At 40.4% G+C, this 27,948-nt stretch overlaps 1 protein-coding gene across 1 annotated transcript in view; it reads right to left on the bottom strand.

The window, feature by feature from the left end:
* LOC117526070 (15-hydroxyprostaglandin dehydrogenase [NAD(+)]-like) overlaps positions 1-8,839 on the bottom strand; it is a 33,606-nt gene extending 24,767 nt beyond the window's left edge. The window contains 2 exon segments of the mRNA XM_034188081.1: positions 3,966-4,089; positions 8,527-8,839. Coding sequence (XP_034043972.1) covers positions 3,966-4,089; positions 8,527-8,619 — 217 coding nt within the window. The 5' untranslated portion in view covers positions 8,620-8,839.
* Positions 8,840-27,948: the final 19,109 nt, after the last annotated feature.

Genomic DNA, 27,948 nt, shown 5'->3' with positions numbered 1-27,948 from the left:
CAAACTGCTTTTTTAGCAATCCTGTGAATCACCTAAACTAGTATTTAGTTGTATAACCACAGTTTTTCATGATTTCTTCACATCTGCGAGGCAATTAATTTTGTTGGTTTGGAACCAAGATTTTGCACGTTTACTAGTGTGCTTGGGTCATTGTCTTGTTGAAACACCCATTTCAAGGGCATGTCCTCTTCAGCATAAGGCAACATGACCTCTTCAAGTATTTTGACATATCCAAAACTGATCCATGATACCTGGTATGCGATATATAGGCCCAAAACCATAGTAGCAGAAACATGCCCATATCATGATGCTTGCACCACCATGCTTCACTGTCTTCACTGTGAACTGTGGCTTGAATTCAGAGTTTGGGGGTCGTCTCACAAACTGTCTGTGGCCCTTGGACCCAAAAAGAACAATTTTACTCTCATCAGTCCACAAAATATTCCTCCATTTCTCTTTAGGCCAGTTGATATGTTCTTTGGCAAACTGTAACCTCTTCTGCACATGTCTTTTATTTAACAGAGGGACTTTGCGGGGGATTCTTGCAAATAAATTAGCTTCACACAGGCGTCTTCTAACTGTCACAGCACTTACAGGTAACTCCAGACTGTCTTTGATCATCCTGGAGCTGATCAATGGGTGAGCCTTTGCCATTCTGGTTATTCTTCTATCCATTTTGATGGTTGTTTTCCATTTTCTTCCACGCGTCTGTTTTTTTGTCCATTTAAAGCATTGGAGATCATTGTAGATGAACAGCCTATAATTTTTTGCACCTGCATATAAGGTTTCCCCCTCTCTAATCAATGTTTTAATCAAACTACCGCTGTTCTTCTGAACAATGTCTTGAATGTCCCATTTTCCTCAGGCTTTCAAAGAGAAAAGCATGTTCAACAGGCGCTGGCTTCATCCTTAAATAGGGGACACCTGATTCACACCTGTTTGTTCCACAAAATTGACAAACTCACTGACTGTTTGCCACACTACTATTACTGTGAACACCCCCTTTTCTATTTTTTTTTTTTTTTACTAATAGCCCAATTTCATAGCCTTAAGAGTGTGCATATCATGAATGCTTGGTCTTGTTGGATTTGTGAGAATCTACTGAATCTACTGGTTCCTTGTTTCCCATGTAACAATAAGAAATATACTCAAAACCTGGATTAATCTTTTTAGTCACATAGCACGACTATTATTCTGAACACTACTGTATGGTCAAAATATATTAGCTGATGCACCCTCACAGTACTCTTCTTTGAATCGCTCATTTGACACAAACTCTTTCCAGTCGTACCCAAGGTGCTTAAATGCTTGCTCATGTGATGTAAGCTTGGGGCTTGTGATTTTGCATGATAACAAATTGAAACTGAATTGAACCCTTTAGCCTGCAGGTGTTTGGTTTGGGCCTCCCTGGCTTTGCCTTCGTTTGTGGTTTACCCCAACGAGCCCTCAGCCGGTTGTTTATCTTTGTGCGCAGTCAGACATTGTTGGATGAATAGCTGAAGGCAGAGACACAAGGTGGCAAAACCTGCATATGTCCTCACCTGCTGCATTCCACACTTGGACACCCCACAATTAGAAATGAAGGAAACTACTGCAGACAAACACAAGCGCCTGGCACATGCACACCAACACCACACACCCACAGGAAAACAAGTTCATTTGCATGTTTGTGTGTACATGTGTGTACCACAACAGGATGGATCTCTCCTCACCGTTCTTAAAGAAAAACACAATGTCATCAGCTAAACGCAGGCCTGCACTGAACGTCCGTGTCAACGCAAAAGCAAACAGCATTCCATAGCTATTGCCTGCAGGGAATTACTTTTCAATGTTAGACAATGAGACGTTGTTCCCTGTTCTCACTCTCACTCACTTCGTTTCTCACTTACATAAACCTTTATTCATAGCTTTGCTTAATTGCACATTCCTGCATTCACGTCTGCTCAAAATAGACAAGAAGGCAAGTGTAGTGGATAACATATATGGCTAAGGGTCATTTTATCTATGATTAAAATGCAAAATTAGGTGTGCTCAGTTTTACTAGACTGCGAGTGTGGCCTGTTGGTAAAAGCCACTGTGTGAACACAGCTTTTATTTTGATGCACATCAGGTTAATTGGTCTATTTAACAGTAGTGCTGCTTTTTCTACATTCAGGTTCACAAACACGGCTGTCAACTCCCAAAACAAGCATGACGGCCAAAACTGTTCAATGGTTGTTTTTTCTTTCCTCATACACCTAAACCTCTGGAAGTGCTACTAACCAATTAATACAACACTATAAAAGAATCAGAAGTTTAGTCACTCAGCAGGTCAGGTAGCATACGCTGGCATCGCTACATCCGTCACACTATGGTACCACCTGGGTCCTGAATGGAAAAACCACCCAGGGGTACCACACCCCATCCATACCTCAAAAAAGTAACCATCTAACTGCTGAAGCTGATAGATGAGGTTGGGGATGGGGAGTGGGGGGTCCTCAGTACTGAGTCACCTGTGTTCTGGATCATGCTCATAGACATAGAATTATAATTGATGTTTTGTCACAATGCAAATAGTATTCCTCATCTACTGTACGTTAGCAAACACTCATTTGGCACAAAGTCATTCCAGCAGTACCCAGGGATCTGCCACAGACACCCAGTACTAATAATATCCAATCATTGGCTTAGCTCACTGGTTAGGGTCTAAGTCTCTCAACTATATAGTAAGGCAGGAAGCATCAGACCCCTGAATACCTTTGTTCTTCTGCAAAGCTATAAGCATCCCCAAACACATCGGTTCAAGGTCCTCATGACTCTTCCAGGTATCTATCAATCTCAAAGGTGGAGGTCCCAGAGATAGACTGACTGATAATTGAGATAAGTGAATATCTCAACAAGTTGAACACTTTCACCACATACAGATACACTTCTAATGGGTGATATCAGGAAGTCACTGAAAGCCTGGACAGTCGCAGTCCCAAACAGTCATACTTCTTAGTCAGCTTCTCAAATGCAGCAATCCCAACATCCGTTGATCGCACAAAGATCACAGCATCGTCTGCAAGGTCAGTAAACCTTTTCTTGACAAAAAGGCACCTAAGTTACTGTCCTGTAGGACCTCATCCAAAACCCACTCTATGCAAACACTAAATGGAATAGGAGCTAGAACTTATCTCTGATGAACACCAGAATTCAGTGCGAAGAAGTCAGAGACTCTGCTTCAATTCCAAAAGGCACTCACAGTACATGTGTTTGACCAACTATGATATCCAGCATGTTATTTAATTTAATTTATTTCATAGAGCAAGCACACAGGTGACAGTGGTAAGGAAAAACTCCCTCTGATAATTTTAAGGAAGAAACCTCAAGCAGTCCAGACTTAAAGGGGTGACCCACTGCTTAGGTCATACTAAAAAAAAAAAAAAAAAAAAATTTAACAATACAGAGGAACATCAAATTTCTGAGAATTATTAAGTCCATGCAGACGTCCAGGACAGCACTAGTTGGTTGGGGAGGGGAGGGGACTGGGTCTTGAGATCCAGTCTTCGAACGTAGTCCGTTTTGCAACCGCTGTAGTCGACCTTCATTTGCACTCATGGGTGTAGCCGCACAGGCGTCGGCACCACAGGTGGGGGTTGTCCACGGCGTCAGGGATTTCACTGATCACCTCATCCCATCTGCTCAAAGTGATGTTAATCAGTGAAATCACCTGCTAGAGTCAGTGGCTGCAAAGAAAACCTGCACCATCTTCGCCCTTCTGGAGTACTTTGGACACCACTGTTCTAGATCAAATCAGGCTTTACTTGCATCAAAAAAGCGGTTATAAGGTCAGGTGACAGGTCAAATCTATTTGTACATGTTACGGGCCTAAGCCTGTATGTTGATAGCTTTTGCAGTTTTTGAAATATGTTGCTTGAGTCATCAGTCGGAATGTGCCTGCTAATAAATAAACAGATTTAAGTGCTCACAGATCTTCAGGTTACCTCTCAGTTTGTCTCCATTGGAAACATCACACTGAATAAAGGTACATTTGCCTTCTCCAAACTCAGCGTCCAGTTGTGCCTTACACTCATCACCTCTGGTCTTGTTCAGATCGACCACAGACACCTGAAGAACAGCAGAAGAAAAAAAAAAATTATACATCTATTTGTGAAGCAAGTTTCCACAATTTACCTGCAGCCATCAAATACTGACGGACTATAAAGATATTTCCTGAAGTTGCCCTTCCTGGCACAACACGAAGGTTGTCCAGCACGTACTTATGAGATAGCATGAGATGAGATAGCATTCTTCTGTTACGTAGGTTTTCTGCAAAATCCATTCTGGTCTTTCTGGTTTTGAGGTTCCTCTGTGTGTTGCATGTATCACCCTTCATGTACTTTCCCTAATGAAGCCTGGTCTTAATTGTTGATAGAGGTCAAGAACACACTGCAGAAGGGTGTTCTTGATCTGACCTGACCTGGCATGACCTGATGTGATGGGAGTTTTCTTCACCAAAGAGATTATTCTCCTGTCTGCCACCAAAGTTGTTCTTCAATTCAGCTTATTGTATATTGCCAAATTATAACATAGTTATCCGTCATCTTTAGGCCAGCTGTGTCTCTTTTCAGAATGTACCACATGGAGAAACTGGTCTTAGATTTTTTTTTTTCCTGATCTAATGATGGTTTCAGTAACTGCTACTGAAGGCCTTGTGGTCAGTTGTTAGATCACAAATGCAAATGTCAGCTTTGAATCAGCTTCACACGTTTATGAGGTCACTTCACTGGATTTTGAACCTTAATATGAACATGAAAGTCTAGATTTACCCCCCCCCCCCACAAAAAAAAGAGTCCATTGAGGGGGGACACAGTACCAAAATGAGAAAACTCCATCCCTGACCTTACTTATGGACATACCTGCAATAATGTGGTCACTGTGTGAGAGATCTATAATGCTTTTGCAGAATTGTTATGTTTGCATGACATCTGGTGTGAGAAGATGCAATAAAAAGGTTGCACTGCAAAAACCAACACATCACACAGTGTGAAAGAAAGAAGCTGTGATCACACACAGACACCAATTCATCTCTTCAAAAAAATCTTATATTCTCATGTTCACTGTCTGACTGGATGTTGTGCTGCTCTGTCCCAATGCAATGAATTTAAAAACGCAGTTAATAAACAAAGAGGAATAATTTATTGATTCTGTGCATTAAAAATCTTCAACAGGTGGATTAATATTAAAACAAGTATTTAATGCAGTAATGTTAAACAAGTGTGATACCCTTTATATCAAAATAAGGTCCAACATTCAGAGCCAACACTAAAGTAACAATGTTTACACGATACACTTTAATGCTCAGTTCCAGTTTTCTGCTGACATTTGATGTTTTTTTTTTTTTTTTTTACATTACATGAATGCTTATACATATATATATTAAAATTTTTGGGACCATACCTGATACATGATTTTAAATACTTCTAATCTGACACTCCCTGAATCCAAAGATGCAGGTTTGTGCACATGCAGATTACAGAGGACGTAAACTAAACATTGCAATGGAAGAAAAATAAACAGGAAGGTTTGTATGAGGGTTTTTTTTATACCTCAAACTGAGAAAGATTTAGGGCCCAGTCTTCTAAATTTCTCCAATCTTCTTCTTTCGATTTCCTATGTGACACTAATATATTATTTACTCAGCACAGAGTGGTGCAGCGCAGCAGAAGTGTTACTGCTCATTTCCAATCAATTCACTTGATATTTTCATGTTCAGAGCACACATTCTTTAAAACAGTAAATGTACTTGCGCTCATCTGTGTTCCTATGAGCAAGTATTGGCGCAATGCTGTCGTGACGCACTAGAATGCAACTGCACAACAGATGGCGCAGAGAATTTTTGCTATTTACGAGGTCTGTTAGAAAAGTATCCGACCTTATTATTTTTTTTCAAAAACCATATGGATTTGAATCACGTGTGATTGCGTCAGCCAAGCTTGAACCCTCGTGCGCATGTGTGAGTTTTTTCATGCCTGTTGGTTGCGTCATTCGCCTGTGAGCAGGTTTGGAGTGAGGTGTGGTCCACCCCTCTCGTCTATTTTTTATTGCAAATAAATGTCTGAACGATTCGGAGCTTTGCTGGCTCCAGCAGAAGATGTGGACATCAGCACATTCCACCGACTGAAAAGCAACCGACAGCCATCTGAAATCCACCTTTAAGCCGTCCTGTGAGACCAACACCGAGGTGGTTTTGTGCCGCGCCATGAGCGGCACGGTGGCGCGTCCCTCCATAAAAAAAACTCCTGTAACGGTGGAATGTGCCGATAAAGTGCTGATGTCCACATCTTTTGCTTTTTTGTGAAAGTCAGACGAGGTCCCGGATCAACAAAGCCTTCACGTTGGAAATGATCTGGTTGTTCCAGCGGGGTGTCAGCCTGTCAATGGGGGCTGGGAGCGCGTCGCGCTCTCAGCAGTTGTGGGCCGTCCTTAAAGTGGCAGTAACACCCCGTAATCTGTTTAATCCCCATAAAATCGTCCCTGAAAGCCATATTAATTTTTTGAACGGTGTCCACCTGGAGGTCTCTCACAGTTTCTGGAAAAAATTGATGCAGCAAAGCTCCAAATCGTTCAGACATTTATTCGCAATAAAAAATAGACGAGAGGGGTGGACCACACCTCACTCCAAGCCTGCTCACAGGCGAATGAAGCAACCGACAGGCATGAAAAAACTCACGCATGTGCACGAGGGTTCAAGCTTGTCTGATGCAATCACACGTGATTCAAATCCATATGTTTTTTTTTTTTAAATAATAAGGTTAGATACTTTTCTAACAGACCTTGTTTACGGGGCAATATTCAGATACTGCACATTTTACACCGGTGGGGTCACAAGGGTGTGTTAAGTCTCAGCATATTTTCATGAAGTGTTTCGTACTGTATTATATGACACATCACGATGTCTCATGCTTAGTCCTCCGAAGTGTGTGTGCAACAATCATTTTGTACTTAGTCTTCATTTACATGTGTTAAGGTTAAGGTTAGAATAACAGCCATCAGAAAAAAGAAAATTTTTCATGTTTTATGACTTTTTTCTGAGGATAATCTGACACACTGCTTGTACACACAGGAAGCACATTAACATTCATCCCCACTCAAAATCTGGTCTATTTATATAGTACTGTTATGATGGTTTTCTTGCTCCCCAGGCTTGTAGGATGGGAACGTCAGCATGGGGTGGTGCAGGGTGGTGGGGTCTATGACGCATGGCATATTGAGGTGACGATGGAGGTGAAGGAGGTGTTGCAGGAACGAAGTGCTCACCAGCTTCACACCAGGAAGCTGCTGCTTCTCTAAATGATCTGCTCACAATGCTTCGACGCTTTGCATGCAAATCAGTTTCCTCGCCAGGAAACTTCTCACTTCTGTTATCTACTGAGTCGGCTACTGCAACAGCAATGCTACAGGTTCAGGTGCACACTATCTCAAAACACAGCCATGATTAATTGAAAGACCAAACACAGCCCCTTTGCTCACCAGACATCACTTTTCATTCAGATTGTGGACCGTGTAAATGCCAACGCAAAGTTGCACGCCCTCCCAAATGCACACGCATCACGCCCTTTAGACCGTGACCTATAGATTGTCAAGACTGATAGATCAGGTTTTTAGATGGCAAAGAAAAACTGGAGCATTTGTTGCAGTTTGAGCAGAAACAATAACAGCTACCTCCATTCACAAGAATGTGCAAGCAAAGACTGGGAGTGTCAGATTACGAAGGAAATTCCGATCAGTGTGTTTTGACCGCAGTTGCATTGGCAGATGTCCAACATGGATAGGATTTTGATCCCAGAATATCTGATTCAATGAACGTTTTTGTTACACCCTGCATGATGGTGAAGCGGTGATTGCAAGGTACTGTTTTCCACTGGCACGTTGTCTGTGAACAAGGTAACTCAAAAACATGCGCAGATTTCCTTTAAATTCTGTAGGAATATTACTCGGAGAGACATCTAGAGGCAGTTAGATTCTGGAGTAGTTTGGTCAAGGAAGGAAAGCTCAAGGAAAATATGAAAAACACCTTTTTTGTATATCTCAACAACCAATAAGTCTAGATCAATCTTGGTGGGAATATTACTTAGCTAGATATCAGGTGGTGGTGGGATTTTGGAGTAGTTTGGTTATATGTGAAGGAAAAAGTGGATCTGATATGTGACATCAGGCAGATAAAAAAACAAAAAAACAACCTGTTCTTGCAGAGTTGTGTGATGTACATCACATGCAGGATGTTTGACACAATCTTTCTATCATATTCAATTATTAAATACTGATTTGTTTTGCATAATATGACCCCAATTCAGGATTACAGTCCAGACAGCTTCAGCGAAGTAAAAAGGTGCAAAGTGTTAGGAGCAGGTCAGACAAGTTCATGTTTGATGGGTGATGAAAGAAAAGAGTGCTGCAGTGAGGACTGCTCACAGGACTGATCTGAAGTGGAAGAGCCTGTTTAAAGCCTGCAGACGGTGTGAATGCTATTCCAGCGGTAAGTCATTAACTGGAGACACTGACCTTGGCTAAGTTCTGCAGCAGTAGCTGGACCACGGCCCTCCCGATGCCCTGAGCTCCTCCGGTCACCAGAGCCACCTTCCCGTTCAGAGACATGATCCCAGCAGAATAAAACGCTCTCACTCACTTTACCTTTCTCTTTCTGATTCTTCTGCTGTGCACCTATGTGACGTCTCTCTTTCTCTCTCTCTCTGCAACACAATCAGTGTTTTCACTCCTTCAGCTGGGCTGTTTTTCCCTCCCTTCTTCCCTCCCTCTTTCAGCTTATCAGTGCAAAAACACACACACGGCTAAGTAAACTCTGCAGGGTAATAATTACAGGTTTTATATAGCTTGTTGTACTGCTCCCCCCTTTGTACAGTGGCGCTCCTCCAGTTTTTGCAGGCTTTCTTCATCAGTGTTTTTTCACACACGTTGTCCTCTTCACTGTCTCACTGTCACATGTCTTTGAATTTCACAGCAGTTACACAATTGCTTCAGGCCAGAATGTGCTGAAATGACTGGTAACCATTAGGGCAGCACTCTGAGAGTGTACACCTCTGCCATTGAAGCAAGACTGGTGTGATTACTTGTAGTAACATCAGCAACTGAAGGAGAAAGCAGGAGAAACCGATTATTTTATGACATCACAAGGGGATCTGAAAAACAAACAGAAACACCTCATCTCCTTTCAGGAAGGTGCCGTCATGCATAAATTTGTGTTTAAAGCATGAAAGTTTATACATAAAATTCTGACTCTGAGTATGTTTAACAAAATGATTTTTAGTTGTAAAAGACAAAAACTAATTTTGTACAGCAAGACTCCTTTAAAGCTGTACGGCCTTTGAAATTTCACAAAACTGATCAAATGAAGTTCCTACTGAAATCCAAGCATTGTAATATCGGTTTAATTTTGAAACGTGTTGCAAAATGACAGCTCATTTTAATGAAGAGAACATATTTATCTGGAGGGGAATTTTGTAAGGAATATTTTTTCCTTTGAATGACATCTTGAGGAGGAAGTATGTGTGGTTGCATGCAAGATGTTTTGAAATTGCCTGAAGTTACTTTTGACCTGATGTGATGTGTGTGCACGCAGCGTGTATGCTAATATCTGTGAGATGTCTTGTAAATCACTTCAAAGGTGTTTTCTGGTTAGCATTTTTTAGATTTAGAAGTGTTTTATATACAGTTGTATGCAAACGTTTGGGCATCCCTGATAATTTTTACGATTTTCCTTTATAAATCATTGGTTGTCTGGATCAGAAATTTCAGTTAAAAACATCATATAGCAGACAAACACACTGATATTTCAGAAGTGAAATTATGTTTCTAGTATTTACAGAAAGTGTGCAATAAATATTTAAATTTTGTCAGGTGCATAAATTTTATTGATTTGAATACATTTATAATTGGTTTGGTAAGCTCATTGACCCTTGACCTCCTTACACAGGTGAATCCAATCATGAGAAAGGGTATTTAAGGTGCCCAATTACAAATGTTTTCCCCTCTTTGCATCATGGTTTAGAGGAAGGATACAAAAAGCTATCTCAGAGATTTCAGCTGTCAGTTTCCACTGTGAGGAACATAGAATGGAAGACCGCAGGCACAGTACTAGTTAAGGCCCGAAGTGGCAGGCCAAGAAAAATCTCAGATAAGCTGAAATGAAGGATGGTGAAAACAGTCATAGTCAACCCACAGACCTGCACCAAAGAACTACAACATGATCTTGCTGCAGATAGTATCTCTGTGCATCGTTCAACTATACAGCGCACTTTGCACATGAAGATGCTGAAATGCAGAGGAAGCCTTTTTTTTGCATACACGCCACAGAGTCACTTGAGGTATGCTAAATCACATTTGGACAAGCCAGCTTCATTTTGGAATAAAGTGCTATGGACTGATGAAACTAAAACTGAGTTATTTGGACATAATGTTGTGTGGGCCGCCAGAAGAGGAGGTACTGCTGGCCCACCACCAGAGGGCGCCCTGCCTGAAGTGCAGGCTTCAGGCACGAGAGGGCGCTGCCACCACGGACACAGCCGGGGGTGACAGCTGTCACTCATTATCTCATGACAGCTGTCACCCATCTACACTTCACCATACCACTCCATAAAAACCGGACGTCATCTCCAACTTGTTGCTGAGATATCATCGACCTGTGAAGGTAATATTCTCAGCCTTAAAACTGTGTCTTAGTCTGAACTCGTGCCTTATCTGGGAGATTGGTGTAATCAGTGACGGCTTCGCTTCACACCCCAGCCAGATAAGTGTTTGAGACAGGAGCTGCATGAGTGTGTGTGAGAGGTGGAGGTGGAATCTCCACCATTGTTGTTACTGGGTGTGCACACACCCACTTCTTATTGTTTGTGCTCCTCGCCAGCAGTACCAGATCCGACATTCGGAGACGGTGGCCACCTGGGGACTCGGGACTTGGCGGCTCCAGTATTCTCCGGGTTCGGTGGCGGAGGAAATCGTGTGGTTCGGGTTCTTCTAAGGACAGACGTCTTCTATCCTCGAGCCTGCCCACATGTCACCTTTGTGGATTGACTGTTTGCAGACCATGCAGACCGCCGGCGGTCCCCGGCCCCTGCATACCAGCCTGGGCAGGAGGTGTGGTTATCAACGAAGGACATCCCCCTCCAAGTGGACTCCCCTAAGTTGAAGGACAGGTACATCGGACCATTTAAAATCCTCAAGATCCTCAGCCCTGCCGCAGTGAAGCTCCAACTCCCAGCTTCACTGCGGATCCATCCTGTTTTCCATGTGTCCAGACTGAAACCACACCACACCTCACCCCTCTGCGCTCCCGGTCCGGCGCCGCCTCCTGCCCGGATCATTGACGGGGAGCCGGCTTGGACAGTGTGCCGGCTCCTGGACGTCCGTCGAATGGGCCGGGGGTTCCAGTATTTGGTGGACTGGGAGGGGTATGGACCCGAAGAATGCTCCTGGGTAAAGAGGAGCTTCATACTGGACCCGGCCCTCCTGGCCGATTTCTACCGCCGTCACCCGGATAAACCTGGGGGGGTCCTGTTGTGTTGGCCGCCAAAAGAGGAGGTACTGCTGGCCCACCACCAGAGGGTGCCCTGCCTGAAGTGCAGGCTTCAGGCACGAGAGGGCGCTGCCGCCACGGACACAGCCGGGGGTGACAGCTGTCACTCATTATCTCATGACAGCTGTCACCCATCTACACTTCATCATACCACTCCATAAAACCGGACGTCATCTCCACCTCGTTGCCGAGATATCATCGACCTGTGAAGGTAATATTCTCAGCCTTAAACTGTCTTAGTCTGAACTCGTTTTACAGCTGTTTTTCTGTGGAGTGCCTTATCTAGGAGATTGGCGTAATCAGCGACGGCTTCGTTTCACACCCCAGCCAGATAAGTGTTTGAGACAGGAGCTGCACGAGTGTGTGTGAGAGGTGGAGGTGGAATCTCCACCATTGTTGTTACTGGGTGTGCACACACCCACATCTTATTGTTTCTGCTCCTCGCCAGCAGTACCAGATCCGACATTCGGAGTTCGTTGGCGGAGGAAATCGTGTGGTTCCGGTTCTTCTCAGGACAGACGTCTTCTATCCTTGAGCCTGCCCACACGTCACCTTTGTGGATTGACTGTTTGCAAAATTCTGTATTCCTCTGTATTGTGGTTGTGCTCATTCACAACAGTAAAGTGTTCATATTCGACTCTTTCATTGTCCGTTCATTTACGCCCCCTGTTGTGGGTCCGTGTCACTACACTTTCCCAACACATAACAAGGGGTGGTTTGCATGGCTGAAAAAGAACACAGCATTCTAGTAAAAACACTTGCTACCTACAGTAAAATTTGGTGGTGGTTCCATCATGCTGTGGGGCTGTGTGGCCAGTGCAGGTACTGGGAATCTTAAAGTTGAGGGTCACTTGGGTTCCAGTCAACATCAGCAGATTCTTGAGAACAATGTTTATGAATCAGTGACAAAGTTGAAGTTGCACCGGGGCTGGAACTTTCAACAAGACAATGACTCCAAACACTGCTCAAAATCTACTAAGGCATTCATGCAGAGGAACAAGTACGTTATGGAATGGCCATCTCAGTTCCCAGACCTGAATATGATTGAAAATCTGTGGTGTGATTTTAAGTGGGCTGTCCATGCTCGAAAACCAACAAACCTGACTGAACTGGAGATGTTTTGTCAAGAAGAATGGTCCAAAATACCTTCAACCAGAATCCAGACTCTCACTGGAAGCACTTAGCAGCTGTTATTTCTGCAAAAGGAGGAGCTACTAAATATTGATGTATTTTTTGTTGGGGTGCCTAAATTTATGCACCTGCCTAATTTTGTTTAAAGAATTATTGCACACTTTCTGTAAATCGTATAAACTTTAGTTCACTTCTCAAATATCACTGTTTGTCTGCTATATTATATATTTAACTGAAATTTCTGATCCAAACAACCAATGATTTATAAAGGAAAATCATGGAAATCATCAGGGGTGCCCAAACTTTTACATACAACTGTATTTATACACAAATAAGCTGTTTTGGAGTGTTTTGGCCATGTTGGATTATTTTGTTTGAGTGAGCAGCCAGCAGATGCCACCGTGCATCTCTACTCCAATTGGCTGTCACCATGTGCTTCTCAGCATCCCTTGCGCAAGTCAGGGGACACCCCCACATAATCTATGACATCAGTGTGGTCGCTATCATTGACTGTGTGGGTGACCAGCAAAGGTAGATCAAGGCCATTTATTTCTTCATTTTTCTAGACAACACACATTTTGCTAATATTGTTCTATTATGTTCTATTATGAATCCGAACTGGTAAGAAAAGGTTTGACTTTTGCTAAAAGGCACAACTGAAAAAAGCTAGATCTGACTACTGTGTCAATTTCTGTCAATTTTTAAAATGCTGTCAAATGTTACCTCAAGATTCTTAACAGTCATTTTAAAATCAGAGTGCACTGCACAAAAGCCAGCCTTTTCTCTATTCCCAACCACAACACATTCAGTTTTTTCTTCATTTAAGTACAAGATGTTTGTTGATAACTACTGTTTGATATCAGCAATGTAATCCATTAGTTTGTTGTGCTTCGCTCTTTGTTGATCCTACAGGTAAATAAATTTGAACATCATTTGCATAACAATGGAAAAATAGATTATGCTTAGTAATAACTGATCAAGTGGTAGCATATAGAGTGAGAACAGTGTAGGGCCAAGAATCGAACCTTGTGGTACCCTGCAAGAGAGAGAGAAGCACTAGACGAGGACATATCACCAACCATAACAGAAAATCTTGGGTCAGTCAGGTAAGAAGAGAACCACGTAAGTGCAGTGATGCAGATGCAAACATGTTGGCTTAGGCGAGATAAGAGGATTGAGTGGTCCACAGTATCGAAGACCATTGTGAGGTCTAGTAACACAGGGCCTTTGGCATCCACAGACAAAGTAATTTCCTTATGTACCATTGGCAGAGCAGACTCAGTACTATGACGAGACCTGGACCCAGATGGGAATTCTTCAAAAACAGAATTGCTTTTTAAAAATGACTGCAATTGGATGAAAACAACTTTCTCTAAAGGCAAGTGGGAAACAGGTCTAAAATGAGATCAAATAGAAGATTCCAGAAGAGGTCGAACCACAACATGTATTAAGGCAGCTGGTACAGATCCAGAACTCAGTTCTGGAAGAGTTGATGACACTCAGTAGACTCAGTAGGCAACAGTATTAAAAACCTCAACCAACACTTTAGCAGGAACGTCCAATTTTGGTAAAAGGTGATGAAATTACTGGTTGAACTTATAGTATAGGATCAGTACCATATCTTATACTTCATTGTTGCCTTATGTCCAGTGGTGTCAAAAGTACACACATTTGTTACTTAAGTAGAAGTATAGATACTGCAGTTTAAAAACACTCTGGTAAAAGTTGAAGTATCAACTTGACCTCTTTACTCAAGTAAAAGTGAAAAAGTATGTGCTCCAAAACCTACTTAAAGTATAAAAGTATAAAGTAACCTTGAAAAAAAAAGGTAGATGCCACTATATGAATTGAAAGCTTAATTTAAAAACCGATTCATTCTACATGTGGCCCAAGACCCAAAACTACCCCCCAACACCACCTGCATGAAAATGTTTCAATTCTAGAAGCTCTGAAATGCAATCTGGGACTATTCCAGACAATAAACTGCAGTGAGTGCAACATCCATTTAGTGAAGGGAAAAAAAAAAACAAAAAAACACAACTTTCCTTATTCAGATTCATTCCAGTAGTATTCTGCTCTTACTAGGATGTAGCAGTTTTCTAGTTTGGCAGATAGTTCTGGAGGAAATCACTGAAGAAATTAACACAATGAAAATATGGTTTGACTGAAACAAACTCATTAAATAAGACAGGGAGGAAGTGGAGGTAAGAGTCACTAGGTGTTCACAGGAAACACTTATTTATTTATGTATGTATTTATTTATTTACGTATGTTCATTGTTAGTTGCTTTTATATTTTCTGTTGTGTTTCTATTCAGGTTCTTTTTGCCTGTTTCTCTAGAATTGTATATAATAATCATTAGATTATTAATATATAAACAAAAATAAATTTAAGAAATATTACAATTTGAAAACAAATGTACTCGAACGTGATGAGAGCTGCACCTGCTTAATGCTAAGTTTTAACATTGAAAATACCTTAGACATGATAACGCGTTAGCATCGCTCCCGTTTTTAAGTTATAAAATACATCCATCAACGGTTTCAGAAGACCATAACAGGTCAGTTTAACATAGAAAAGGTAAATAATACTCACAGAAGTATGCTCTTTAGGGTTTTAGCGGGGGAAAATTAAGCGAAAGAAAGAAAGAATAAACGAAGCAATGGTCGAAGCATTGCTTCAATCTGCGAACCACTGCTTCGATTGGTTCACGGTTCAAAGCAAAGCCGCGCTGCAGAAAAGTTGATTACAGGCGCACATGACGTGAAATATATATATAAACATTAAACTGAAGCCAAAAGTAACGAGGCTGTTTGTTTTAAAAATGTAAGGAATAGAAAGTACAGATACTTGTGTGAAAATGTAATGAGTAGAAGTCAGAAGTAGGCAGAAAAATAAGTAATGGAGTAAAGTATAGATACCTAAAAAGTGTACTTAAGTACTTGACACCTCTGCTTATGTCACATACTTTATTATATGGTATGGGATTTTGCCAACTTCTGATTGGCCCATTCGCTAATTTCTGAGCTGTACCACATGCCGAGTTGACCGCTGGTGGAGCCGAGTAGGCCATGCATGCGAAATGAGTACACCTCGTGTGCAGCGTAGCGCTAGCTAATTGAGCGACGCCTTCTATCGATAACGACCAATCAGATAACGCCATACGCCCACTTTGGCTGTCAGTTTGTTGACAAGATGGCAGAAGACAGGTTTGTGTCTTGTTAGCGATGCTGACTTAAAACGAATTTTACACGAAAAAGATGCGAAGAACACCCACAGAAATACACAGTCAGCAGCCAACCTGTTTCGCAAGTACGTCACCGAAAAGGGACATGAAGCCAACTTTGACGCTTATGACAGACGGATGCTTGGCGGAGTACTCGGTCGACTTTATGCAGAAGCTAGACAGGCGAATGGCGAACTTTATAAGAAAACAAGCCTGATGATTCTTCGTCACGGACTTAACAGGCATCTCCAGTCGATTGATGGGATGTCAGTTGGTGCAGTATGACAGTTATAATAAAGAGTTGAAACTTGAGATTGATTTTTCAGTTTCGTATGTTTGACAAACGACCAATTTTCCTGTTTACCATATAATAAGGCAGTTATAGACTTTTGATTTCAGACTCATTGATAATCACGGGTACACCGAAATCAAAAGTCTATAATTGTATAAAGGAAGGAGGCATCTCCTGGGATCAGACTATCCACAGCACAAATCTGTTTGGACACAGTGGAAGTAAGAGTGATGAGAGAGAGAGTGAGAGAGTGAGAGAGGGGGAAAAACAGCTGGGAAGACAACAGAATCCAAATCAGTGTGTGAACACTTCAAAGACATTTGAACACATTCAGAAATAGGAACGTCTTCATTAATGCAGCCAATCCTGCAACAAACATCTGTGCATAACTGGTGTGTGAGCATCCTGTCCAATAAAACTTCAGAATATTCTGAAAAACAAAGTTGAGTCCACATAATCAGAGGAACAAATTGATGTTACGAAGGGGCGACTGAGTTTATTTTAAAATATGCACATCTCATATATATATATATATATATAAGTGGTTTTTCCATTACATTTGTGTTTTCACATTAAACTGCCAAACATGTCTGATGTGTAAAATATGCAAACCAATGTAATATATATATATATAAAAAACATTTAATGGAATAAAAGCTTTGTGTCTAGTTACATATGTACAAAATACTTCACTCTGGGCTCCTAAAAACAGATTTTCAACAGAATTCTTGCAGTGAAAACAACAAATCTGTATGTTTGACCTCCAAATGTGGCCTTTAAACACAATAAACAACTTCAAATGACTGAGATGACGCAAGACTATGAAATATATGTAGGTCCGCTTAACCAGTTCTTAATTTAAAAGGTGTTATGGCATAATAAAACCTGTCATTAAATTTTATCATTCATCTGCAATTTCTCACCCATTTCTGTTGCTTTATATAGAAACACCTCATTTCCTTTCAGGAAGGTGCAGTCATGCATAAAATTATGTTTAACACATACATACACTATATATATATATATATATATATATATATATATATATATATATATATATATATATAGTGGTTTTTCATTACATTTGTGTTTTCACATTAAACTGCCAAACATGGTTGATGTGTAAAATATGTAAACCAATGTAATATATAAAAAACAAAAACATTTAATGGAATAAATGCTTTGTGTTTAGTTACATATGTACAAAATACTCCATCCATTTATGATCCAACACAGCCTTTAGCTTCACTCTGGGCTCCTGAAAACAGATTTTCAACAGAATTCTTTCAGTGACAACAATAAATCTGTATGTGTGATCTCCAAACGTGGCCTTTAAACACAATAAACAACTTCAAATGACTAAGATGACGCAAGACTACGAAATATATGTAGGTATGTTTAACCAGTTCTTAATTTAAAAGCTATTACGGCATAATAAAAAAAGTGTCATAAAAATTATATCGTTCATCTGCAATTTTAGAATTGGTCAATGAATTAATCATTAATTACAATATGAACTTCCACTACCAGCGTAACAACAAATATCAACTTTGGTGGTGTGTTTTTGTATGAAGTGACTGTAATTCAACTGCATCTGAATGGCAGCAAAAAAATTAACATGAATACACACAATAACGTTGAATAATAATCATAATAACATATTCAGTGCAAACACTACAGAATATAACGGATATTCCAGAAGACATTTTGAATGAGTTTCCTTTACACCCACATAGTTTGTAAAAGTTATACTGTATTGTAATTGATTTATATGCATTAAATTAACCAAATCACAAGTTACAGACCATATGTGTCATGTTTTCCCCAAGTTTCTGGCGCCTTTTTTTTCTTTATCTGTATCCTGCGAAATCTGAGTTAAAATTTCAATAATTAGTGTCACTAACCAACGGAGCTTGTGACAGTGTAGAGTGCTGTGCAGTCCCATCTTCTCCAAAAGATTTACTCCATGAATACACATGAGAAGTAATCAAAGTGAGAAATGTAATAATCTCTGAGACTCCACCCAGAGAACATGAACCAGAACTGAGAGTCCCCAAGGGGTCAAACAGATCGGAGATCAGAACCAACATTATGAGTCATTAAGTGCATTTTTTTTTCCTCGGTTTTACACAACACTAAAGGATGACGTGTTTTTTCTACCCATCTGAATGTGTAGCTGCTGGAAACAATAACCAGCATGTCGTTATATGTCACAGTGACAGATGACACGTGAAGCAGCTGTCAAGTCTGTGCAAGCAGAGTTCATGCAAACATGCACAGAAGCTTTGACAAGTAAAATAATAGTGTTTGAATTGTTTTGAGTGTAAAGTGATTCAAATATGATTTGCAGTAAAAGAAACACGTGTTGTCCTTCAACTTAAAGTGCTTATGACTGAAAACAAATCATATAATGTGACAGCGGCGTAACCTTTGCACACTGTTTCAACTGTTTAAACACAAGCACTGGAAGTACTGCAATATCTGTTAATGTTGTACTGTGAGGCAAGTCATTTCTGAGAAAACACATTTTTGAAACTCTACAGTTAAGGTCAGTATTTCACAACACTAAAGGGACACTGCCATTGCAAAACAGCACCGCCAATTTTTCATTCACAGAAGTACATACTAGAGCTGAACAAATCAAAAGCACACAAAGAAACAAAAGAGAATTCAAAAAGGTAGGACAACAGAAACAGCTATTCTTGACCAAGCAGCAACCTCTGGTGCTGCAAAATGAAACCAGTGTGGAAGTGCCAAAACCTGCACTTCCTTGAATGTTCACTTGAAGCTAGCACTCAAAATCAAGTCAATGCCCACAGAGCCCCATGTTAAAATGTCCACCTTTACAGTTTACAGACTGTTTACAGCCTGGTACAAAACAACTTTTATCTCTACAGTGTCACCATTTATATATATATATATATATATATATATATATACTCAACAAAAATATAAACACAACACTTTTGGTTTTGCTCCCATTTTGTATGAGATTAACTCAACGATCTAAAACTTTTTCCACATACACAATATCACCATTTCCCTCAAATATTGTTCACAAACCAGTCTAAATCTGTGATATTGAGCACTTCTCCTTTGCTGAGATAATCCATCCCACCTCACAGGTGTGCCATATCAAGATGCTGATTAGACACCATGATTAGTGCACAGGTGTGCCTTAGACTGCCCACAATAAAAGGCCACTCTGAAAGGTGCAGTTTTGTTTTATTGGGGGGGGGGGGGGGGGATACCAGTCAGTATCTGGTGTGACCACCATTTGCCTCATGCAGTGCAACACATCTCCGCATCATCCGTGAAGAGAACACCTCTCCAACGTGCCAAACGGCAGCAAATGTGAGCATTTGCCCACTCAAGTCGGTTACGACGACGAACTGGAGTCAGGTCGAGACCCCGATGAGGACGACGAGCATGCAGATGAGCTTCCCTGAGACAGTTTCTGACAGTTTGTGCAGAAATTCTTTGGTTATGCAAACCGATTGTTCCAGCAGCTGTCCGAGTGGCTGGTCTCAGATGATCTTGGAGGGGAACATGCTGGATGTGGAGGTACTGGGCTGGTGTGGTTACACGTGGTCTGCGGTTTTATGGGGATTACACAGATTAAGGAGTGCTCCAGCTGGTTTAAAGACCACCCACAGCATCTGAGAGCGCGGCGCACTCCGAGCGCCGATCGACAGGCTGACACCCCGCTGAAACAACCAGATAATTTCCAACGTGAAGGCTTTGTTGATCCGGGACGTTGTCTGACTTCCACAAAAAAAGGCAGAAGGCGTGGACATCACGGAATTCCTCCGCACGTCTGTCTCAGTGTGCTGAAAAAGTGCTGATGTCCATGTCTTCTGCAATTTCTGTGCTAGTCAGACGACGTCCCGGATCAACACAGCGTCCAGAAATGAACGGCACATTCCACTGTTACAGGAGTTTTTGTCATGGAAAGAGGAGCGAAGGAATTCCGCGCGTCGCGGCGGAGCCGCATGACGCAAAGCAACGCCGTGATGAAGCCTCACAGGACATGTTGGGGCATGTCCAGCTCATGCACAATTTCTCGGATATTCACACGACTAAAAAGCCACCGAAAGCTGTCTGAGCCATCTGAAAGCCGTCCTGTGAGACCAACACTGAGGCTCCTCTTTCCATGAAAAAAAAAAAATTCCTGTAACAGTGGAATGTGCCAAAAAAGTCCTGATGTCCACATCTCCTGCCATTTTTGTGTAAGTCAGACGACGTCCCGGATCAACAAAGCCTTCACGTTGGAAATGATCTGATTGATTCAGCCAGTCGATCGGCGCTCGGAGCGCAGCGCGCTCTTAGCAGCTGTGGGCGGTCTTTAAACCGGCTGGAGCACTCCTTAATCTGTGTGATCCCCATAAAATTGTCCCTCAAAGCCATTTGAATTTTCCGAATGGTGTCCACCTGGAGGTCTCTCACAGTTTCTGGAAAAAATTGATGCAGCAAAGCTCCAAATCGTTCAGACATTTATTCGCAATACAAATCCGACGAGAGGGGTGGACCACTGCTCACACAAAGCCTGCTCACAGGCGAATGATGCAACCGACAGGCGTGAAAAAACTCACGCATGCGCACGAAGGTTCAAGCTTGGCTGATGCAATCACACGTGATTCAAATCCATATGGATTTTGCAAAAAATAAAAAGGTCGGATACTTTTCTAACAGACCTCGTGTGTGTATATATATATATATATATATATATATATATATATATATATATATATATATATACACAACTGCTGGCAAAAATTATGGAATCACCGGCCTCAGAGGATGTTCATTCAGTTTTTTAATTATATAGAAAAAAAGCAGATCACAGACATGACACAAAACTAAAGTCATTTCAAATGGCAACTTTCTGGCTTTAAGAAACACTATAAGAAATCAAGAAAAAAAGATTGTGGCAGTCGGTAACGGTTACTTTTTTAGACCAAGCAGAGGAAAAAAATATGGAATCACTCAATTCTGAGGAACAAAAACAAATCACCCTGTAAATTTTCATCCCCCAAATTAACACCTGCATCAAATCAGATCTGCTCATTGACATTGACCCTATGCCATGACATTGACCCTATGTGTCTTTTTGCAAGGAATGTTTTTGCAGTTTTTGCTCTATGGCAAGATGCATTATCATCTTGAAAAATGATTTCATCATCCCCAAACATCCTTTCAATTGTCCAAAATATCAACATAAACTTGTGCATTTATTGATGATGTAATGAGAGCCATCTCCCCAGTGCCTTTACCTGACATGCAGCCCCATATCATCAATGACTGTGGACATTTACATGTTCTCTTCAGGCAGTCATCTTTATAAATCTCATTGGAAAGGCACCAAACAAAAGTTCCAGCATCATCACCTTGCCCAATGCAGATTTGAGATTCATCACTGAATATGACTTTCATCCAGTCATCCACAGTCCACAATTGCCTTTCCTTAGCCCATTGTAACCTTGTTTTTTTCTGTTTAGGTGTTAATGATGCCTTTCGTTTAGCTTTTCTGTATGTAAATCCCATTTCCTTTAGGCGGTTTCTTACAGTTCGGTCACAGACGTTGACTCCAGTTTCCTCCCATTCGTTCCTCATTTGTTTTGTTGTACATTTTTCGATTTTTGAGACATATTGCTTTAAGTTTTCTGTCTTGACGCTTTGTCTTCCTTGGTCTACCAGTATGTTTGCCTTTAACAACCTTCCCATGTTGTTTGTATTTGGTCCAGAGTTTAGACACAGCTGACTGTGAACAACCAACATCTTTTGCAACATTGCGTGATGATTTACCCTCTTTTAAGAGTTTGATAATCCTCTCCTTTGTTTCAACTGACATCTCTCGTGTTGGAGCCATGATTCATGTCAGTCCACTTGGTGCAACAGCTCTCCAAGGTGTGTTCACTCCTTTTTAGATGCAGACTAACGAGCAGATCTGATATGATGCAGGTGTTAGTTTTGGGGATGAAAATTTACAGGGTGATTCCATAATTCTTTCCTCAGAATTGAGTGATTCCATATTTTTTTCCTCTGCTTGGTCTAAAAAAGTAACCGTTACTGACTGCCACAATCTTTTTTTCTTGATTTCTTATAGTGTTTCTTAAAGCCAGAAAGTTGCCATTTGAAATGACTTTAGTTTTGTGTCATGTCTGTGATCTGCTTTTTTTCTACAAAATTAAACAACTGAAAGAACATCCTCCGAGGCCGGTGATTCCATAATTTTTGCCAGGGGTTGTATAATCTGTTTAAAATGTTTTAGGACCTAAAGTTATGAACAGCAAGGGACACGGTCACTAGTGTGTCGGCTTGAGGACCACGTTAATAGTTGCTGCTAGCAGCCGTGGACTTGATAACGTTTTCCCTTTATGAGGATTTTATTACAAATATCTAACATAATATGGCTTGGGGTGTGATCAGTAGTAGCAACAGACCATGTAAGAAGTCTGAACTCCAGCATTTCTGTTGAGTCAAATTGTAGCATTTAATTTGTATGTGAGTACTAATTAGCAGGTGTTGATAGCTTGGTGATGTTAGCTACAGTGATAATACTGCTGTTACAGAAGCAATATGTTGGTTGTTGTTTTTAATACCCACACCCAAATCACCAGTTATAAGAATCACCACCCAGTCCATAAAAATATGCCTTAGTCATTCAATCATCTGAATTCAGGTGACCTAGCCTGTTAGCCCTAGCTAGCTTGATAAGTTTAAAAAAGGTGGACATGGTCAGGCTTTATTCATCCCCACCTATGGCTATGCACATCTTGTCCTGACCTTTTTACCCATTTATAGATTGGTCAGAAGATAGGGGATGTCAGGGGTTACCAAGACGGCAATATCTAGAGTCACCCCCCTTTTGAGCTTCAAACCTGCTCTTCAGAAAACCTACAACCCCTGGCAAAAATTATGGAATCACCGGCCTTGGAGGATGTTCATTCAGTTGTTTAATTTTGAAGAAAAAAAGCAGATCACAGACATGACACAAAACTAAAGTCATTTCAAATGTCAACTTTCTGGCTTTAAGAAACACTATAAGAAATCAGGAAAAACAAATTGTGGCAGTCAGTAACGGTTACTTTTTTAGACCAAGCAGAGGAAAAAAATATGGAATCACTCAATTCTGAGGAAAAAATTATGGAATCATGAAAAACAAAAGAACGCTCCAGCACATCACTAGTATTTTGTTGCACCACCTCTGGCTTTTATAACAGCTTGCAGTCTCTGAGGCATGGACTTAATGAGTGACAAACAGTACTCTTCATCAATCTGGCTCCAACTTTCTCTGATTGCTGTTGCCAGATCAGCTTTGCAGGTTGGAGCCTTGTCATGGACCATTTTCTTCAACTTCCACCAAAGATTTTCAATTGGATTAAGATCCGGACTATTTGCAGGCCATGACATTGACCCTATGTGTCTTTTTGCAAGGAATGTTTTCACAGTTTTTGCTCTATGGCAAGATGCATTATCATCTTGAAAAATTATTTCATCATCCCCAAACATCCTTTCAATTGATGGGATAAGAAAAGTGTCCAAAATATCAACATAAACTTGTGCATTTATTGATGATGTAATGACAGCCATCTCCCCAGTGCCTGCCTGACATGCAGCCCCATATCATCAATGACTGTGGAAATTTACATGTTCTCTTCAGGCAGTCATCTTTATAAATCTCATTGGAACGGCACCAAACAAAAGTTCCAGCATCATCACCTTGCCCAATGCAGATTCGAGATTCATCACTGAATATGACTTTCATCCAGTCATCCACAGTCCACGACTGCTTTTCCTTAGCCCATTGTAACCTTGTTTTTTCTGTTTAGGTGTTAATGATGGCTTTCGTTTAGCTTTTCTGTATGTAAATCCCATTTCCTTTAGGCGGTTTCTTACAGTTCGGTCACAGACGTTGACTCCAGTTTCCTCCCATTCGTTCCTCATTTGTTTTGTTGTGCATTTTCGATTTTTGAGACATATTGCTTTAAGTTTTCTGTCTTGATGCTTTGATGTCTTCCTTGGTCTACCAGTATGTTTGCCTTTAACAACCTTCCCATGTTGTTTGTATGTGGTCCAGAGTTTAGACACAGCTGACTGAACAACCAACATCTTTTGCAACATTGCGTGATGATTTACCCTCTTTTAAGAGTTTGATAATCCTCTCCTTTGTTTCAATTGACATCTCTCGTGTTGGAGCCATGATTCATGTCAGTCCACTTGGTGCAACAGCTCTCCAAGGTGTGATCACTCCTTTTTAGATGCAGACTAACGAGCAGATCTGATTTGATGCAGGTGTTAGTTTTGGGGATGAAAATTTACAGGGTGATTCCATAATTTATTCCTCAGAATTGAGTGAGTCCATATTTTTTTCCCTCTGCTTGGTCTAAAAAAGTAACCGTTACTGACTGCCACAATTTTTTTTTCCCTGATTTCTTATAGTGTTTCTTTAAGCCAGAAAGTTGCCATTTGAAATGACTTTAGTTTTGTGTCATGTCTGTGATCTGCTTTTTCTACAAAATTAAACAACTGAATGAACATCCTCCGAGGCCGGTGATTCCATAATTATTGCCAGGGGTTGTATGACTGACATCACAGAGGGATTGTTCATTATATATACAGTTTATGGTTTTGACCTCACCTAGTCAGCTGGGCTTAATTAATTTTAAATGGTCCATGATGGTCTACTGACCACAGGTCCAGGGATGTTGAAATAAAGAAGATGGAGATTGCACATGCAAGCTTACGAGGAAGTAAAACATATAATAGTAAAGAAAGGAAACGCGGCTGCTGTAATATAAAAGCAAGAATAAGCGTGACAGACATACACATACATCACACACATATATGTATAAGCACTAGCACGTACGCAGGATCAGTGAACCAACGTTCATAACTGTACTGGTGACCAAACAGCAAGACGGGTGGAAAAACAATTAACAATCAGATGACTTTCAGAATAACTGAACTGGTGGTTGTACACTGAAGTTCAATATTTAAGAATTTCATCTTGAGTTATTGCGTCTATAGTACGCATTTGCACGTGCTGTTCTACATCTGTTTCATGTTCGTACCAAGCGTTCAGACTGGTCTAACCAGGTGTCATGAGCAACTGCTGCAGGTGAAAATGAAATGCTAACCCCACCCATCTGGTTTATAAATGGTTTTGCTGCAGTCGTGCTGAACTTGTTTTGGCAGAAGTTGAGGCACAGTAGCTGTTAGCACACACTGCATCAACAGCTTAAAAAAAAAAGTAGAATGGAACTTCAACAGATCGTTCTGCTTAAATTAGACCTACTTATCACAAAATGTTACAGGATTATCTTAATACATTTCAAGCTACATCATTTAAATCACTCACCTGAAGGCATGTGCCAGTACATTTAAACCCGAAAAATTTCTTTAATCAGATACAGTACATTTAAAAATAAATCTTGAATTTGTTGTAATATTAATTCTACATTCCAAATAAGATATTCTGTTAACATACAGTTAGCTCGTCCGTTGCTACATTTTTACTCCAAATTCTACTGTGCATATGTGAAATACATTACTCATATTTACTAAAGGAGCAGATACAAATTTTAGGTTATGTTATATAACTCAAGTCATAATTGTGTATAAATTTGTTTTAATACTTATGCCAACAAAACATTTATTAAACCAAAGTTATGTATGCCCCCCTCTAGCACTTATACACACTCCTGACATTGATTTGGCAAACTCATGATAATCCTGTCAATAATATTGACTCCAATTAAGTCACAGAGTGTGTTTAAACTTGGCTGGGAAAATGTGTTTGGATGTATTTATATTTTGATATATTAAGGTAAAACAAAACAGTGCAGGTTTATGTTACGATCTTTAAAATAAATGTGTCACAGTTAATTACATTTATTCTCATGAGTGCAAGCTTTAAAAAAAAAAAATTGTCGCTGCTGGGCAGAGGTTAAGAATTTAAATGAAATGTGCGTTTTCAGTAATAGAACTATATTAACGTCCTTCTGGTTTCCTCCGCTCATGAATATATAACCCCTGGCAATATTTATGGAATCACCGGCCTTGGAGGATGTTCATTCAGTTGTTTAATTTTGTAGAAAAAAAAGCAGATCACAGACATGACACAAAACTAAAGTCATTTCAAATGGCAACTTTCTGGCTTTAAGAAACACTATAAGAAATCAAGAAAAAAAAGATTGTGGCAGTCAGTAACGGTTACTTTTTTAGACCAAGCAGAGGAAAAAAATATGGACTCACTCAATTCTGAGGAATAAATTATGGAATCACCCTGTAAATTTTCATCCCCAAAACTAACACCTGCATCAAATCACATCTGCTTGTTAGTCTGCATCTAAAAAGGAGTGATCACACCTTGGAGAGCTGTTGCACCAAGTGGACTGACATGACTCATGGCTCCAACATGAGAGATGTCAAATGAAACAAAGGAGAGGATTATCAAACTCTTAAAAGAGGGTAAATCATCACGCAATGTTGCAAAAGATGTTGGTTGTTCACAGTCAGCTGTGTCTAAACTCTGGACCAAATACAAACAACATGGGAAGGTTGTTAAAGGCAAACATACTGGTAGACCAAGGAAGACATCAAAGCGTCAAAACAGAAAACTTAAAGCAATATGTCTCAAAAATTGAAAATGCACAACAAAACAAATGAGGAACGAATGGGAGGAAACTGGAGTCAATGTCTGTGACCGAACTGTAAGAAACTGCCTAAAGGAAATGGGATTTACACACAGAAAAGCTAAACGAAAGCCATCATTAACACCTAAACAGAAAAAAACAAGGTTACAATGGGCTAAGGAAAAGCAATCGTGGACTGTGGATGACTGGATGAAAGTCATATTCAGTGATGAATCTCGAATCTGCATTGGGTAAGGTGATGATGCTGGAACTTTTGTTTGGTGCCGTTCCAATGAGATTTATAAAGATGACTGCCTGAAGAGAACATGTAAATTTCCAGTCATTGATGATATGGGGCTGCATGTCAGGTAAAGGCACTGGGGAGATGGCTGTCATTACATCATCAATAAATGCACAAGTTTATGTTGATATTTTGGACACTTTTCTTATCCCATCAATTGAATGGATGTTTGGGGATGATGAAATCATTTTTCAAGATGATAATGCATCTTGCCATAGAGCAAAAACTGTGAAAACATTCCTTGCAAAAAGACACATAGGGTCAATGTCAACGAGCAGATGTGATTTGATGCAGGTGTTAGTTTTGGGGATGGAAATTTACAGGGTGATTCCATAATTTATTCCTCAGAACTGAGTGAGTCCATATTTTTTTTCCTCTGCTTGGTCTAAAAAAGTAACCGTTACTGACTGTCACAATTGTTTTTCCTGATTTCTTATAGTGTTTCTTAAAGCCAGAAAGTTGCCATTTGAAATGACTTTAGTTTTGTGTCATGTCTGTGATCTGCTTTTTTTCTACAAAATTAAACAACAGAATGAACATCCTCCGAGGCCGGTGATTCCATAATTTTTGCCAGGGGTTGTAATCAAAATATTTCTAAGCCTGTATATCCCATTGATGGGAAATTTCACTTTTTATTTGTGAGATACTGACAAGCCAAAATGAGATGGGTGATAAAGATTTTACAATAGATGTTACAATATTCTTTCCTTACTTTAATTATTGAACATTTAGTTGGAAAACCTGTCTCTTAGTCTTTAATTACTTGTGTTTATTCCTATGCTCATGTGAAATCACAAACACAGGAAA

This window comes from Thalassophryne amazonica, chromosome 15 (assembly GCF_902500255.1).
Source record: "Thalassophryne amazonica chromosome 15, fThaAma1.1, whole genome shotgun sequence".
Taxonomy (NCBI): Eukaryota; Metazoa; Chordata; class Actinopteri; order Batrachoidiformes; family Batrachoididae; genus Thalassophryne; species Thalassophryne amazonica.
Note: the sequence above shows the minus strand (reverse complement) of the source record. Positions and strands in the feature narration are given on the sequence as shown.